Source organism: Sus scrofa, chromosome X (assembly GCF_054392235.1).
Source record: "Sus scrofa isolate SSC_HxYL_T2T_F1_AM1 chromosome X, Sscrofa_HxYL_maternal_Yorkshire_Landrace_v2.0, whole genome shotgun sequence".
NCBI classification, from domain to species: Eukaryota; Metazoa; Chordata; class Mammalia; order Artiodactyla; family Suidae; genus Sus; species Sus scrofa.
This window is the reverse complement of record NC_139401.1, coordinates 125,230,177-125,246,119: the sequence shown is the minus strand read 5'-3', so window position 1 is coordinate 125,246,119 and position 15,943 is coordinate 125,230,177. Positions and strand designations below refer to the sequence as shown.

Sequence of the window (15,943 nt, the reverse complement as noted above, 5' to 3'; positions counted from 1 at the left end):
AACCCGACCACCAACCACACCAACCTGCCTACCCCAGCAGAGCTGATGAGAAAATTGCTTTAAAACAGCTGCGTTGTTGTCGTTGTTGGCCATGCCTGTGGCATGGGAGGAAGTTCCCCCGGCCAGGGATGGAACCCGCACCACAGCAGGGATAACACTGGGCCCTTAACCCACTGTGCCACAAGGGAACTCCAGAATAGTTGCGTCTTGAGTCCACTGGTGGCTTCTGATAAAGCAATGGCACCAAAGACAATGGAAGGAAGGACACCGCCCGCACGTGTAAGACACCGCCCGTCTGAAAAACATCAGCAATCCGCATGGAAGCCGTCTTCCTCCTACTTATCCTTTTCAGAAAGAAGGGTTTCCTTAGTCAGCCTCACTGCTGATGCTCTAGAATGTTGCTCGCCCGGGAACATACGGCCACGCTGCTGCATTATTGTAAGTATTAAATGAGATCCTATATAAATAATACTTAACACATAGTACCTGCTCCATAATAACAGCTATCATTATCATCCTATTTGTTCATCTGGCCACGCGGGCATTCCATAAATATTGACTGAATGAATAAAGTTCCTTAAAGTGAGATGATCCTACAAAAAGATGCAGACAACTTTGGCGTTTCACACTTCTCTAAAAGTAGAAATCTCTAACATTTGCTTAGGGTGCTTCCATTTACAAAGCTTTTTTATGTAAGCTTTTTTTTTTTCATTTAAATTATAAACTGCTCTTACATCCAATCCAGCATATATCCAGCCCTCCTCATTCTGCCCTATTTTTCATAGCATTTATCATCTTCTCATATACCATATGTTTAACTGATCCTGTTTAATTGTTTGTTGCTTCCCCCCAAACAGACACCCACTAGGATGTAAGCTCCACAAGATCAGGGACTTGAAGCTTGTTCCCTCCTCTATTCCAATGAACTGTAGAGCCTTCACTCATTCATTCATTCATCCCACAAATATTATGACTTACTGTACGCCAGGCACTCTTTTAGGCACTTGTCTGTTTGGGACCATACAGTTAGGCTCAAAAATTGCTTGCTCTGGAGAAAAATGTTCAACTTGGGTTGATTGAGCGGGAACACAAAATGTTTTTTTTAAATGGTAAGGAGTCTTCAGGGCCTAGGGTGGGAAAGCAGAGTGGGAGGGAACTCCTCCCACAACTGGCCCTGGGCTAAATGGGCTGAAATGCCCGCAGGAATCTCTCTTTTGGAATGCAGCTTTGTTGAAACTTAGGCTCTTAACGGAAAACAGTTCTTTACTTGCAGATGGTATTTTAGAATTTACCAAAAGATTTTCTCTATTTTATCACTTGGTTAACAGAACCGTCTGAGGAGGCCAGGGTCATCCCCCTTCCCCAGAGGAGCACACAGAGGCTCACAGAAGGGAAGTGGCTTGTGTCAGGTGACACAGTGGGCGCACCACCAAGCCACTGCTGGCACTCATGTCTCTGGCTTTTGTACAGTTACTCCCAGCTTCTCCGCACTGCCTCTCTTGTGCACTAGTAATTACCAAGGCATTTTCCTTTTTGGATGGATATCTCAGAAAAATTGAAAAAAAGCCCCAGTTTCTCCACTGCAAATTCCTATCTGATTTTGAACATCACTATAATGATCCCCCTCCCGTCAAAAATCACTGCTACACTGTGTGTAAATTGCACCTGAGGCAGGGGCGGGGCAGACAGAGAATAGAGTCAAGTCCTCAGCTTGGCCTTCAGTGTCCTCCATAATTTAACTCCAGCTGCCACCTTCCACTGTGGTTCCTTCCAGCCCTACACCATATGGATCTCACCACCGTCCAGACACGCCTCGCACTATCCTCCCCCTGGGGCCTTTGTGCTTGTTGCTTCGTCATCAGGGATCCTGGCCATCTGTGTCTTCCAAGGCATAGCTCACAAGGCAGAGCCCACCTTCTCCAAGAATCCTTTCTAAAACATCTCAGACAAAATGGCTCCCTGTCTCCCCTCGACTCGTGCAGCACCTGACCCCTCTGTAAATGCCCTGAGGAGAGGCTGGCTTTTGTTTGGGCTACTCTTCCAATAGACTGAGTTTCTGGAGAGTAGCATCTGTCTCTTCCACACAGCTCAAGGCAGAATAACTGCTTTTTTAAAAGGAGCATTTAACAAGACTAAGCATCAGCCCAGCTTCTTGACTTAATTGTAAATGGCTGAGCAATCAATTATTTTCTTCCTCCCAAAATGAAAGTTTACTGATATCAGATAATATGCCTAATTTCTACTTGAACCTTGACTATGTCCTCCTTTGGTTTTTGTGTGTGGTTTTGTTTTGGGTTTTTGGTTTTTGGGTTTGTGGTGGTGGGGGGGGAACCCCCACAGCATATGGAGTTCCCCGGTCAGGGATCAGATCTGAACCACACTTGTGACCTATGCCACAGCTGTGGCAATGCAGGATCCTTAACCCACTGCACCAGGCCAGGGATCGAACCTGCATGCTGGTGCTGCAGAGCTGCGCCACAGTGGGAACTCCTGCCCTCCTTTGTTAAATGCCCTCTGGGGCCTCAAGAGTAAGGAGTAACTTACCAAAATGAGAACAAAAGCCAACTGCAAAGCCGGTTAAAATGGTGTCTGCTTTCTCATTTACAGAGTTCTTCCTAGAGGCCACTGCTACAACTGCCTCTGTTCAAAGAACACTGCCGTAGATTTTAAATTTCTAATTGATACTCCAAAATCTAATGGAAGTTAGGTCAGGTAGACAATATTAAAGTTCTAATGACACAGACTGGAGGAGAACCCGGGTTAGCTGCTCACCGAGAGAAAGAGAAGCAGCCAAGATTCCCGTGAAGGAATGAGTGCATGACTGAGCCAAGGAAGGAACTAACACACAAAAGAGGCAGATCACCTGCATTTCACAGTTGAAGAAACTGGGACCCAGGGGAAGGAAGTGATTCCTCTAAGGTTGCACTTGAGCTGATAAGAAACAATTTAAAAACCAAAACAATAAACGTCTATTGAATAGCAACAGTTTATCAGGGGGTTTCAAGGGTATTTCACACTCACAAATCCCCCTGGGAGATAGATTCGGCCACTGGAGCGACATTCCAATGCATAAATCCAAATCATGCCGCTCCCCTGCTAAAACCTCTTCAAAGAGATGTTGTAACTTTGGGAAATGGCTTGGAGAAGTCTCTCACCTGGCGAGGCATCCATTCAAGGAGTCAAAATTGGCGGCAAAGATAATTATTCAAAGACTCTGGAGATTGATCAAAGGCTTACAACAAATTGAGACGAATTTATTCAACGTCATCGTCTACCTAGGGAAGCCGAAGCATTAAGCAAAGGGCTGCACCCACCCACCCCCTTCCCTCCACACACAGCTCTACTTTAGAGATGTAAAGACAGATTCCCATGATTTAAATGACACATTGAGTGCGACTTGAACCCAGAAGAGCTTCCCTCCAATTTTATCAGAACCTGCTCCTGACTCCAGGCACTAATGTGCAGTTAGAGGAGAGAGATGCTTCAGCCTGTGGGTATTACCGTAGGCGCTCTTCTTGCTTCTAACCTCCAGTTTTGACATTCCTGCTCTCATCGGCACAGAGAACACCTCTCCTCTACAGTCCACAAGGCTACTCCCGCACCTTTAGGGCTGGAAGTGTGAGGACAGAGCCAGGATGACAGTGCCAGGTTTGAGAAGCTCTAATGCACACTGCTATCCACTCTCTTGCTTAGCCAGGGACCCAAAATATCAGGGCCGCCAATTCGACCGTAGGACTCCTCTGTGCAAATTAGCACAAGGCACCTCCTTGGGTACAAGCAGCTCTTCGATGCATGGCTTAGTGAGTGAAGAATGCCTCCATAAAGGAGGAAAGGAATCTTTTCCTCCGCATGGATGTGGGCTGGTGCCAGGGCACCATGTGTGCCTCTGTCCCTTCCCCCGCTCCCTCACGGATAAACTCAGGAGCATGGCCAGGGCACCTGCCCTGCCGCACATAAGGGTGGGGGAGGAAAACCACTGTCACATTCCTGAATATGCCTTCTTGCTCCGTGCTTTCCCAGCGATTTCCCACAAGCAATGCCAGAACTGCTAGCTGGAGGACCAGCTACTTCCTACCGAGCTGAGAGCTCCTTGGGGGCACAATCCAAATGTCATTTGGCTCTAGGAGCTCTCATTTCCGGGTCCACCTAAGCGCATTTCATGTCACACATGAGCATCAGGGAAAAGCATCCAATCCAATTCTGGGGCTGGGGGAGAATCAGGAAAGATGTTCTAGAGAACGGGCAAGCTGAGTTGACTCTCGAGGACGGAGTATCATTTAGTCATTTAACAGAAGGAGGAGGGGAGGGCAGTTGAGGAAGGAGTTCAAAGCAAAGGAAGGCAATTGGTAAAGATGGAGGCGCAAGAGCAGAAGTTGATCAACAACGCGTAGGAAGCAATTCCTTCCCCGTGCATTAGAGGAAGGTGAAGGGAGTTGCGAAAGATGAGGCTAAAGAGATAAGAAAGGGCAGGCCTGGGACCTCCCGATCCCTCCCCCTCCTGAAATCCCCACAAAGCTCAGGGAAGATGTGGGGCAGGGAGCCAGCAATGGTTGGCTGCTCTAGGTCACCTTTTGATCCTTCTACTCCTCCAGCCTGTCTTAGCTCAGGCTGCCATGACGAAATAGTAAAAGACTGTCTGACTTAAACAAACAAACAAAAAAACAAAAACAGAGGTTTATCTCTCACAGTTCTGGAGGCTTAGGAAGTCCAAGATCAGAGAGCCAGCATGGTCAGGTTGTGCTGAGGGCTGGCTTCCTGGCTGCAGACTGCCCGTCCCTTGTATCTGTCCTTGGTGGAAAGAGATCGAGCTAAGCTCTCTGGACTCTTCTTGTAAAGGTACTAACCCCATCCTCAAGAGGGCTCCCTCCTCAAGACCTAAATACCTCCCAAGGCCTCACCTCCCAATATCATCACACTGGGGGTTAGGCTTCAACATAGGAATCTGAGAAGGACACAGACATTCACTATGTACCACGTCCCAGAGGCTCTCCTCCAGCCCCAGCCCACAGAAGACCAGGAAGCCTTCTCTTGTGGATAAACACCTGGACTCTAGCTTCTTTAGCTTGATTCTGCTTCTACAAGGATTTGCTTGCTGCCAGAGGTAGTGGAGCTAATGGCTCCAACTAGTACATCTAAGAGAATGACCATTGTTGAAGAAAATCAAGGACCACTTCAGTTTAACTAATGTTAAAAATAGCACCACATGGAAACTTTCGGCCTCTTCAAAATCTTACAAGGGAAAGGGAGCTTAGAAAGCACCTAGTCCAAAGCCCTCATTCCACACATGGGGAACGTGAGATCCAGAGAAGGGAAATTCTTTGTCTAAAATCATACAATAGGAGTTCCCATCGTGGCTCAGAGGTTAACGAACCCAACTAGTATCCATGAGGACACGGGTTCAATCCCCGGCCTTGCTCAGTGGGTTAAGGATCTGGCGTTGTCCTGAGCTGTGGTGTAGGTCGCAGATGCGGCTTGGATTCCTCGTTGCTGTGGCTCTGGCATAGGCCGGCAACAACAGCTCCTATTGGACCCCTAGCCTGGGAACCTCCATGTGCCAAGGGTGTGGCTCTAAAAAGACAAAAAAAAAAAAAAAAAAAAATTAAATCGCACAATAAGCGAATCAGGCACCCTTGGGCGGGGCAGTGGAAAGAATCCATCATTTCAAGATAGATCAAACCTCAACATTTTGTCACTGTGTGTAACCGGTCACTAAGATTAAACAAATACCATAATATCTGTCAAGGTCACGTATAGTGTCAACCAGGACAGGTTTCAATAAATGGTCACCATCATTATAATTCTCTAGAACCTTTGGCCAACCCACCTTTGAATTGTGTATGACATAATTCGAGAGATTAACTTGAACACTGGGGAAAGTGGGAGGTCACTGCTGGTGAATCCGATGTCGTGTCATCAGACTGCTTTCCTATGACTGTGGGTGTGAGGCCCACCTGGCAGGGGTGATGAGCTTTCGGCTCCTAAGTAGGAAGGGAAATAGGCATCACCGTGGGAGATGAGTGTGCACTGTCTGAGATGCTCACACTAGCATACTGGTTTACCTATTTAGTCCCGAATCTTTGTCCGTGTCAATCTGAATGCTTCTAATTTGCATATCTTGAGAACTGGTGATGTCTCTCTCCAGCTCTCATCTGGGATAACAACCTAGGGCTTGCAGGGTCCCTCCTCGTTCTTCCTCTGCCATTTGTCACTGTTCATTAAGACTTCTGGCCATCATTAGGGGCTTTACTTAGATAGAAGAAGAAATAATGACAGGCTTCTTTATTTTTATTTTTTATTTTATTTTCGGCAGCATCCGTGGCATCAAGAAATTCCCAGGCCAGGGAATGAACCCTTGCCACGGCAGTGACGATGCTGGATCCTTAGCCCACAGAGCCACCAGGGAACTCCTTTTGAAATTATTTTTATTTTTAATTTATGATATGCTTGTTCATACGACATGGTATCAATAGCACTGTAGGCTACATAATCTAACGAAAAACACTCTTATTACAGAAGGGCAAGCAAACCATAGTTTGGTGGAAAAGATAACTGGACAAGGAGTCAGGAGTCTTTCCCATGCCTGATTTTGCCAACAATATGCTCCACCATTTTGAACAAGACACTTAATCCTTCTGAGCCTATTTCCTTATCTGTTAAAAATATAAATAAGTTGGGAGTTCCCGTCATGGCGCAGCGGAAACGAATCTGACTAGGAACCACGAGGTTGCGGGTTCAATCCCTGGCCTCGCTCAGTGGGTTAAGGATCCGGCCTTGCTGTGAGCTGCGTAGGCTGGCAGCTGTAGCTCCAATTGGACCCCTAGCCTAGGAACCTCCACATGCCACGGGTGCGGCCCTAAAAAGACCAAAGACATATATATATATATATGTTTGTCCCCATCTGTGCTCCATAGCTCACAAGGTTGCTGTGATGGTGATGATGATAACCTAACATTTACTGAATCCTATGACTATGTTCTCGGCACTGAGTTCAGTACTTTACTTACATAATCGCGTTTATTTTCCACAATCATCATAAGGGGTAAGGCTCATCAATGCCCATTTTTATAGATGAAACCCAAGCTCAGAGAACTTAGGTAACTCCAAGTAAGGGCCAGGGGCAGGATGCAAACCCCGTCTGTGCTCTCGACCATTCTTCTGTGCAGCATTTTCATCCATCCAAGCCCTGCCTAGCCTTTCAGCAAGCGTTTTAACTAGGAGTCATTCAAAGTTTCACGCTAGATCTCTTTCTTCAAACGCAATGGCACAGACGAACCGCAGAATTACTCTTAATCGGAACTGAAGTCTCTCTAGTGTATTTATTTTAAAAATGGTTTCTGTAATTCTCTAAGTCTTTTTTAGAAGCCGCTGTGAAGAACGATAAGGCTCTAATCTCTGCAAGCGATAGAACTATGTTATTTGGCGTGGTCAATGGTGCCAATTGCTGAGATCTCGGAGAAAATATAAAAGCTCTGAAATCTGAACAAGAGTCCTCGCCTACTTCAACACGACTCCTGATGCAATCTGCAGAAAGAATACACCTTCCATTGAGCTCAGAAAGAAAAAATTAAGACTTAAACGTTTTAAGCAAAAATAAAGGATTTAAGGCCCGTATGACACTAATTGTATATTTTTAACAGCAGGCACGTCTCCAGGATAAAGGATATTTTATGTTATCTCAGAATTAAACACAAGAGGCCCCTCTGTCACAAACCAAAACCCCCATCATCTCAGCGAGTGCTCTCTAGAGAGCCTTGACAGAAACCATCTCAAGTGACTGGGCCGAATGTGGGAGACTGCGACACAGAATTGGAACCAGAGAGTAATTAGTTCGGTTTTTTTCCCTTTCATTCAAAGAGGACTTCCTCAAGGACTATGATTCATTCCAGAAACATCTGTGCATAGCCATGTAAGGGGTAAGAAAAGTGACATGGTCCCCTCTCCCCCACACTAGAGGAATTTTCCATCCTGTTTCAGGGGACTAAGAAAGCCTAGCTGAAAAGCAAGATAACACTTAATTGAGCTTGCTGGGTGAGACCCAGAGCGCCAGGCGCTTTTGGTTGTATTATCTCATCGAATCTCCACCCTAACCCACTGAAGGCCTGACTATCCACCTCTTTCAGATGGGGAACTAACGTTCAGGAAGAATAATAAACCTGCCCACTACTGCTAATAATACCATATTGCATATGTGAAAGTTGCTCAGAGAGAAGATCTTAAAAGCTCTCATCGCAAGAAAAAAAGTTTGTCACTATGTGTGGTGATGGATGTTAACTAGACTTTCTGGGGTGATCATTTCACAGTATAAACAAATACCCAATAAGTCATGTTGTACACCTGAAACTAACATAATGTAATATATTAGTTATAGGACATGTAACAATTGACATTCTCATATGTCAAATATACCTCAAAAAAAAAAAAAAGAGAGAGAGAGAGAACTTGTCCAAATTATACAGATAGTATAAACAAACACCCAGGCTCCACTTCATGTCAACATCCCGAGAAACATTTTTTTCGATTCCCCCTCTGAATATATTGTCCCCTGCGAAAGCCGCTAAAATGAAAGCTTCAGGCCTCTTTTCTGGCAGTTCTGGCACTCCTTCAAATTTCAGCTCATCTGCCTACAACATCTCATACCTGAATCCTCTTTCCAAAAGGTAAAGCCAAGGGCTGAAACACATAGCATCAGACCCATCCCGGTAACCACGCAGCTCTCAGCCTGGGCAACTCTCAGTTCTGATCTGTGACCACACACTGCCCACCTCTGCTAGGAAGCCTTGCCTCGGGAAGGTGGTGATATCCGCCCAGCTCCTGTGGAATTCTCTCTGCAAAAAGTCACTATCACAAGCAACAGACAAGAGAAACAGTCTCACACTTGCTTACTGGTAAGACGGCGGCCTTGTTGTGGGCACCCAAGGGCAGGCAGAATCAACGGACTTGCTGAGAGGCTGCCAAGGAAACAACTCTGTGCTCCTTGACAAAATGCCATTCGTAACTCTGCTCTGACATCCATTTCAACAAAGCAGCAAAGGCGCAAATGCTCAGAAGCCATAACGCAAACATATTAATTTACTCGAGATAAAAAAAAAAAATACGGTGGAAAGCCATCAAATGGAAGCATATTCAACATGGAACGCCTGCTAAACACAGGAGCACAGGAATCAATTTGGTAACCATTTCTGGTAGTTGCTCTTGAGAAATACTTTGAATAACCATCTGAGTGGCTCTGCCCTTGTCCATTCCTTCCAAGCTTGCAAGACTCTAAGCTGTTCAAAGGGACAGAGGGAATGACACCCCTCACGGACAAGGCCATGGTTGTTGTTATTTTAGTTAAATGATTTTATAGTTATGTAAAAAATACTTCCTTATGCTATAGTGAACAAATCAATTATCTTCAATTGCATTTTTAAAAATGATTTTAGGTCCTTTCATTAGCACAGTACGAAGCAATAAATTCCCAGACCAACCCTATAAGATTGCACTATTATTCAGTTCTTCAAAGAATTTATGTAGTGATTTATAAAGATCAGATAGATAAATAAGCATTCGACTTTCACGGGAAGCAAAGCCTTCCCAACCCATAACTCTATTTTGATGTTTCTAGAACATGCACCTAAAGGCTTATTAAAACTCTCTGGTATTATTACCACATTTTTTCCTCATATTATTAGTTTATGTATGTTGAAGGTTTTATTTTGTAGCACACCCTCCAAACGGGATTTTTTTTTTTTCTTGCCGGCTAGATAATTTCACCCAAATGGTGAAGACTTAGTCATTTTTTAAATGAAATTATATCTAATGACACCAAACCACTGGGGTTAGCAAATTTCAAAATGCATATTTTAAAAACACAAAGATGTATAAACCAAATTATGGTCTAAAGGGCACAGAAAAATTATCTGGAGATGGATTTAGCTCTGTGAACAATTAGAAACAATACTGAAAGCTGCTCATTTATGTCCCTCCCCTGTCATCACCTCGTCTGGGTTTTTCAATAATGGACCAAGAAATATAGAAAAAAAAAAACAAAGCGGGGTTTTCAATATGGTTTTTCTTTGGGGAACAATAAAAACATTAAACTTTATACATTTAAGTGTCTGTGCTCTGAATGGTAGCCCTTTCATGAGAGTCCAGCTTGGGTTTTGTCTGGGTGGGGAAGGGGGAGGGAGTCTGTGAATACCCTCAGAGTCATTTAAAATATATAGTATTAGCTAATTGATGAGAGGACTAAAAACAATAGTAAGTAGGCAGCCTGGCTGCGTGCCAGGAGCAAGGCTTTATGGTGAAAGCGAGTTTACATTAGAGGCCTGTTTTTCCCCTTTCCTTATATGAAATGAACAGCTGTAATTGAAAAGCAAGGAGCTCTATGGTTTATAGAAATAGGTGTTGTGAAGAGCCTTGGCCGTCTAATTTTCTTCCTATTGCAGGGCAGGCTTCCATTGTCTGTTTTTTAGAGCTAATTTCTTTTCTGATCAAAAGGCCCACGTCGTTGAAAAGGTAGTAATGACTATTCATTTGGCTGAAGCCTCCATTCTCCAGACTGCAAGCTTTATTTAGAAATGGCTATTTCTTTCTAAAAGGAAAAGCTCATTTATGTCCTCTATAATGTCAATTAAAGTAGAATATATTTTAATTATTTATCCTGAGGAGAAACCTTTTAGGAACTTAATTTAGTATGCCTATGCTATGCAGACACTACAATATGTGAATGTGGAATGATATCTAGGCACATGGGTTTTATTTTATTTTACCACTAATGAATAGTTTATTTGCAACTAATTAACAAGTTAAATCGGCACAATTAGTGTCGGATTTCTTTAATAATATAACTCATAAAGGGATAGCCATTGCAACTAGAAAATAAGGTTGGTTGTTGGCTTTGTAAAGAAACCATTCCACAAAAGGGGCAGTTTTTTCCCATTAGGAAGGGTTATTGGGACGTTCGGCCCGTTGCTTTTTCAAATGCGAGCCGGGCTGGGCTGCGCTGGGGGAGGAAAGATGTTCAGAAACAAGGGGAGACGGTGTTAATTACACAAACACCACATTAGCCAAGCCTCGGGGTCGTAACCCGGCGACGCTTTCCCGAGAAATGGGATCGGGGTGACGGCGGCCTAGGCGCCCGAACGCCAGCGCGGCCGGGGCTCGCGACAGACCTCGCTTTGTCGCGCCGTCTGACCGCCGGCCGGCGCGGCAGTCGGGCGGCCTCCATACCTGGCAGACAGCGGCGAGCTCGCCGTTCCCGGGCCGCGCGTCCTCCGCCCGGCGCTCCGTCGCGAGCCGCGGCCCCGGAGCCTCGCCCGCCCGCCCGCCGCTCGGACGGCGGCGCCGGGGCTCCCGGCCGGCGGGCGCTTCTGCGCACGGCTCGGCGCGGCCGCGGGCAGGCGCGCGCGCGCGGGGGAAGGAGCGTGGCCCCCGCGGCCGGGACGCGCCGCGGTCCCCGGCCCTCTCGGGGCTCCCCCGGGCCGCCGCCGCTTTCCGCTGCGGACCGGGAAAGAGCGGGTCTCCTCCCGGGCCCGGCGCTCAACGTGGCACATAGTAGGTGTGCGACAGAGCTTTCGTGCCGGGAAAAGAAAAGCCAGGCGAAGGGAACGTAGAAATCCCACGCATCGAGCTCCACGGCTCTCCACTCGCTTGAAAGAAAATTAAAAAAAAAGAAAAAAAAAAGAGTGGGGCGGGGTGGTGGTGGGAAGAGCTGAACGCGGCCTTGAGATTTACAAGGTTCTCCGGGACGCTCTCCCCAGCCCCCAGCCCCCAGCCCCCAGCCCCCAGCCCGCCGTCCTGCGCCCCCTACGGCTGGGGCCCGGGGGCGTGCCCGCTCGCCCTGGAGGTGCCCGGAGGTGCAGTGGCTTTACGTGCGCCCTTCCCCGGGATGCACTGCCCCGCCCGAAGGGCCCGCGCCCCCCAGTCTGAATAAACGGGTGGAACTGTGCGACGTGGAAGCAACGCAAGCGACATTACGTACTGATAACGATTTTTCGACTGTTTTCCCGGCCCCGGCTTCTGGCAGGCCACCTCACCGCTGTGGAGGGCCGCGCCTTTGCAGCCACACGCGGAAGTGGAAAAGACGGCAGGCCCCGTGGGAGGGCGGGCTGGGCCGTAGGGTGCCCGGTGCCCGAGGCTGCTCCGCAGGGGGGCGGGTTTGGCAGCCCCGCGAGCCAGGCGCGTGCGGGGAGCTGTGGGCGGGGAGGAGGGAGCAAAGCCCAGAGGTCGACGGCAGTGACCCGGAAGACGCTCTGCTAGTGGGACCCAACTCCGGGACGGAGCGGTCCTTCCTTCGGGGAGGTAGTGGTGTTCGGGTTGTGGGGTCGGCAAGAGGGCGCCGAAGGCAAAGGTTGTCAAATTCCTCGTAGTTGCTCCACGCCTGGGGAAAAGAGAGCTGGTCATTGATATCGCAATGCCCTGCAGGTGAAAGGAGTCTTTGCAACTGGGCGCCAAGGTGTGGGCCAAGGGGATGCCCGGTATTCACCGCGCACAGCTCGGCTAACCGAGGGAATGGAATTCGGAACCTCTTTTAAAAGCACACCCTCTATGCTAAAAAGAGCTACACCAAAGTGCAATAGAAAACTGCCCACGAGAGACTTTTGTGTACCTCGGGGATCGTGTCACCACACCCCTCGGGAGCTCCGAGTAACCTTTCCTTAGGGCGCCTCAACTAGGTTATTGTTTACAAACTGCACCGCCCGCCTAGGATCTTCAATTCCCTCCCAGACCTGTAAGCCCAAGGGTTTCCCTTGGGAGCTGCGGGGGGCGGGGCGGGAAGAGGTGCTGCGGTCTCGGGGAGGAGGATCCAACTGAAGGCGCTGCGAGAGCTGGAGAAGTAGAAGGTGCTGGGCTGGCTCTTCCACCCGGTGAGTGCTGGTGACCCTGCCCGACCCTTGACAGGAGATTGTTCTACAACAGACCCCAGGCTCTGATTTCTTGATCAAGGCCCTCAATCTGCGGCTAAAATCTACAGTCTTGGCTAGGAGCCAGAGTCAATAGTCCAGGGTGGTTCTCAAGGAAGAAATAGGAAAAAGTGCCTCTAGATAAGCAAACTTTTTTTTTTCCCCTGCTGGAAAGTAAAGCGTTTCTGAGGGTCGTCAGGATGCGTTTTTTCGCACTTCCTCAAAGCCAGACCGCTCGCTGGGCTCCGCTGCACTTGAAAAAAGGCGAACACTCGACCCTATTGTCAGGCCTCAGTCCTCGGAGGGGACACCGATACACACCCATCCCACCCAGCACGCCTAGGGCGCCTCTTCTAAGAGGCGGGGCCCTAATCGAGCCGCAGGCCGGGGGAAAGTTCCCCCAAGAGCAGCCGCTGAGCGGGCACCAACGCGGCCCCCCGCCCCCCGCGAGTCCTGGGCCAGCCCCTCTCCTGCTCTGCACTCTACCAGTAGCTCTAAGGCACGACAGCTAAAAGTTTACTCCTCAGATACAAGGCTCCTGGGGCACCTAATTTCTGCCAAGGCTCCAAACCCAAGGAAGGCAGAGTGGAAGCGCCCTAGGCACCCGGAGCCCGGCCACCCACCCACCCACCCGAGTTTTACGATAACTGGCCCTCTTCGGTGAGCGCCACTTCTGCCCCACAGCGAAGCCAGCTGTCTATGCTTCAGGGTTGGGGCGACCTTCAAACCCCTCAGGGCGGGAAGGGGCGCCCCTGGGTGAAGTTTCCAACTGAAGCCAACAAACGGCGCTGTTGTCTCGCCCAGGGTCCTGGAAACCCCAGGCCCAGCCCCAGTCCGAGGGAGCCGGAGCTCTCTTGGGAGGGCGCGCGTTGTTGGGGGGGGGGGTGCTTGGCTGGGCTCCCAGCCAGCCATCCGGGCCTCAGTATGCCGCCCACGGGCTCCCGGAGGCCCCGAGGGCGGGAGAGCAGCCTAACGCTCTCTTCTCCCGGAGGGGTTGCAAAGGACAGGTCTTGAGTCCCGCTGGGTCCCTCGGCTTTCCCCACTGGGTGCAGGCTGCGGGTCGTTGACTCCGGTTCCGGCCCCGCCGACTGTCTGGCCTCCCCGCAGGCCCCGCCCAAACCGAGGACCCTCCGGCTGTAGTACCTGCCGCGACACTTGTCCCGCCCTCCAGCGAAGGTCGCGCCGCTCGACTGGTGCCTGCGCCGGTACTGCTAGTCGTCTAAGAGAACGGGCTTCCTCCCGGGCTTCCCCCATCTCCCATGCCCTTGATGGTAAACTTGCTCAATTACTGAAGTGGTAGTTTGGGCTGAGAGCGCTTCCTCGGAAACGTTCCGAAGGTAATTTGGCTTGACTCTTACTTGGGGCTGTGCGGACCACCCCAGAGCCACGGGTCACAGAGCTGACCGGCTTAATCACGGCCTCCGAGGGAAGCCAGGAGTGGGGGAGAGGGTGTCTGATCCTAGCAAGCTGCCGTAAATCTGGCAGAAGGATGTAATGTGAAAATGAGCTTACCTAAACCGCGGGATAGGTGTGATCAAATGACAAACAGCTGGGAGCAGTGGCCAGCCCCCCCCCCCCCCCGCCCGCCCCAGATAATCTGTTGTGGGGAGGAGCGCAGGCCTGGCACCACATCCCTTGCCTAGGGAAATACGCGCAGCCCAGGCGCTGTCACACAACCGCTTACTTGGGTCCTAAAACTTGGAAAGAATCCTGACATCTGTCAGGCTACTGGACCCCAGGCCGCGCGTCGGTTGGGTAGTTTCCTAAAACGCGCTTCCCTTAGCAACAGCCTCGGAGGCCCAGAAAACCGAGAGGGCGCCTGGAGAAGGCGGCAGGAGGGCAGGGCTACTGCACATTGGCTTCTTTGAGAGAAGGTGGGTTTGCCTAGGAAATGTGACTGTGTCAGCCAGTTTGGCAAGAAAACAGGTGCAGGTGGGGATTGTCCAATCACTCCCTTTTCTGAGACATGCCTTCCAGTCCATGTCAGCTTAAGTGAACACACCCGTGCGCGTGCGTGCATTCGCACGCGCCACACACACACACACACACACGACATACACAGAACAATTCCACATAGTTTACTTTAAAACCCTAAATCCATACACCCATTCAAACGATTGCTTCCTTCCGTCCAGATGAGCAAGAGAAAGTAGACCAGGTGGAACCTAAACTTAAGGGGCGAGTTTCCAGACCGCAAACTTCCAGGAGAGGATGCTACTGAAAGCTGGGGTTCTGCTGTCAGCGTTCCCCCGGAGGGCAGGCTGGCCTGCTTTGCTCTCTCCGCCCCCCCCGCCCCCCCCGCCCCAGCCACCATGGCGTGCACACTTTAAAATTTGTGCAGGAAAGGAGGAAAACTCCCGGGGTGCAGGCGTCCCAGAATGGCCGGGTCTTGCTTTAGTACTAAGGAACTAAAAGCCTAGGTTGGTTGGTTTGTTTTCATAGTTAGGATTTACGCCTTTCTTTTGGTTCCCCACCTTTGCAGGAGGCTGGGGAGTTGGTGGGCCACACCGTGCGAACACCTTATTTCAGTCTCTGCCATTCCTGCCCAGCTGGCTTCTCCTTCCCACCCGTCGACTCGGGCAGCTCCGGGAGTTTCAAACGCTGTGCCACTCGCTTGGGCTGGCGGAGGCGATAGTCTGGGTTCCCTCTCCCCGCAGCCAGGGTTCCCGCGCCTCTAGTCTTTGGCAGACAACCCGACAAGCGGGTGAGTGTCGGGCTCGGAGCCTCCGGTCAGGAAGGCTGTAAAACAAAAAAACAAAAAAACAAAAAAACAAAAAAACAAAAAAAAAAGGAGAAGGACGGAGTCCGTTAGCAGAGCTTGCTTCCCGGGGAGGCGGCGCGGCTGCGCGGCGAGAGCAGCGCTCAGTGGTCCTGGCAGGTGCGCGGCCAGTGGAGGGGGCCCGGAGGTTCGCCCCGAGGACGGCCTCGGCTCCTCTCTGGCCACCGTCCCCCCCTCCAAGAAACTTTTCTTTCACTTGGAGAGGCTCCGTGTTGCCATGAAAACGGATTTTCCAAGGGGCCCGACCCTCCCCCTCAGGGGCATCGGACTGGAAAAACCG

At 49.7% G+C, this 15,943-nt stretch overlaps 1 protein-coding gene across 4 annotated transcripts in view; it reads right to left on the bottom strand.

The window, feature by feature from the left end:
• Positions 1 to 15,943, bottom strand: part of LOC110257749 (uncharacterized) — a 643,664-nt gene that overhangs the window by 181,382 nt on the left and 446,339 nt on the right. Inside the window, exons 1-2 of one of the 4 annotated variants that reach the window (XM_021080205.2) lie at positions 15,359 to 15,564; positions 11,678 to 12,361 (exon numbers count right to left, since the gene is read on the bottom strand). The exons of 1 other annotated variant lie outside the window; for it this stretch is intronic. In XM_021080205.2, the coding sequence (XP_020935864.2) occupies positions 11,788 to 12,361; positions 15,359 to 15,423 (639 nt within the window). In that variant the 5' untranslated portion in view covers positions 15,424 to 15,564 and the 3' untranslated portion in view covers positions 11,678 to 11,787. Of the gene's footprint in view, positions 1 to 11,677; positions 12,362 to 14,027; positions 14,222 to 15,358; positions 15,624 to 15,943 lie in introns of those variants that run through there. 2 more of the 4 variants (XM_021080206.2, XR_014835878.1) reach the window with 2 other exon arrangements.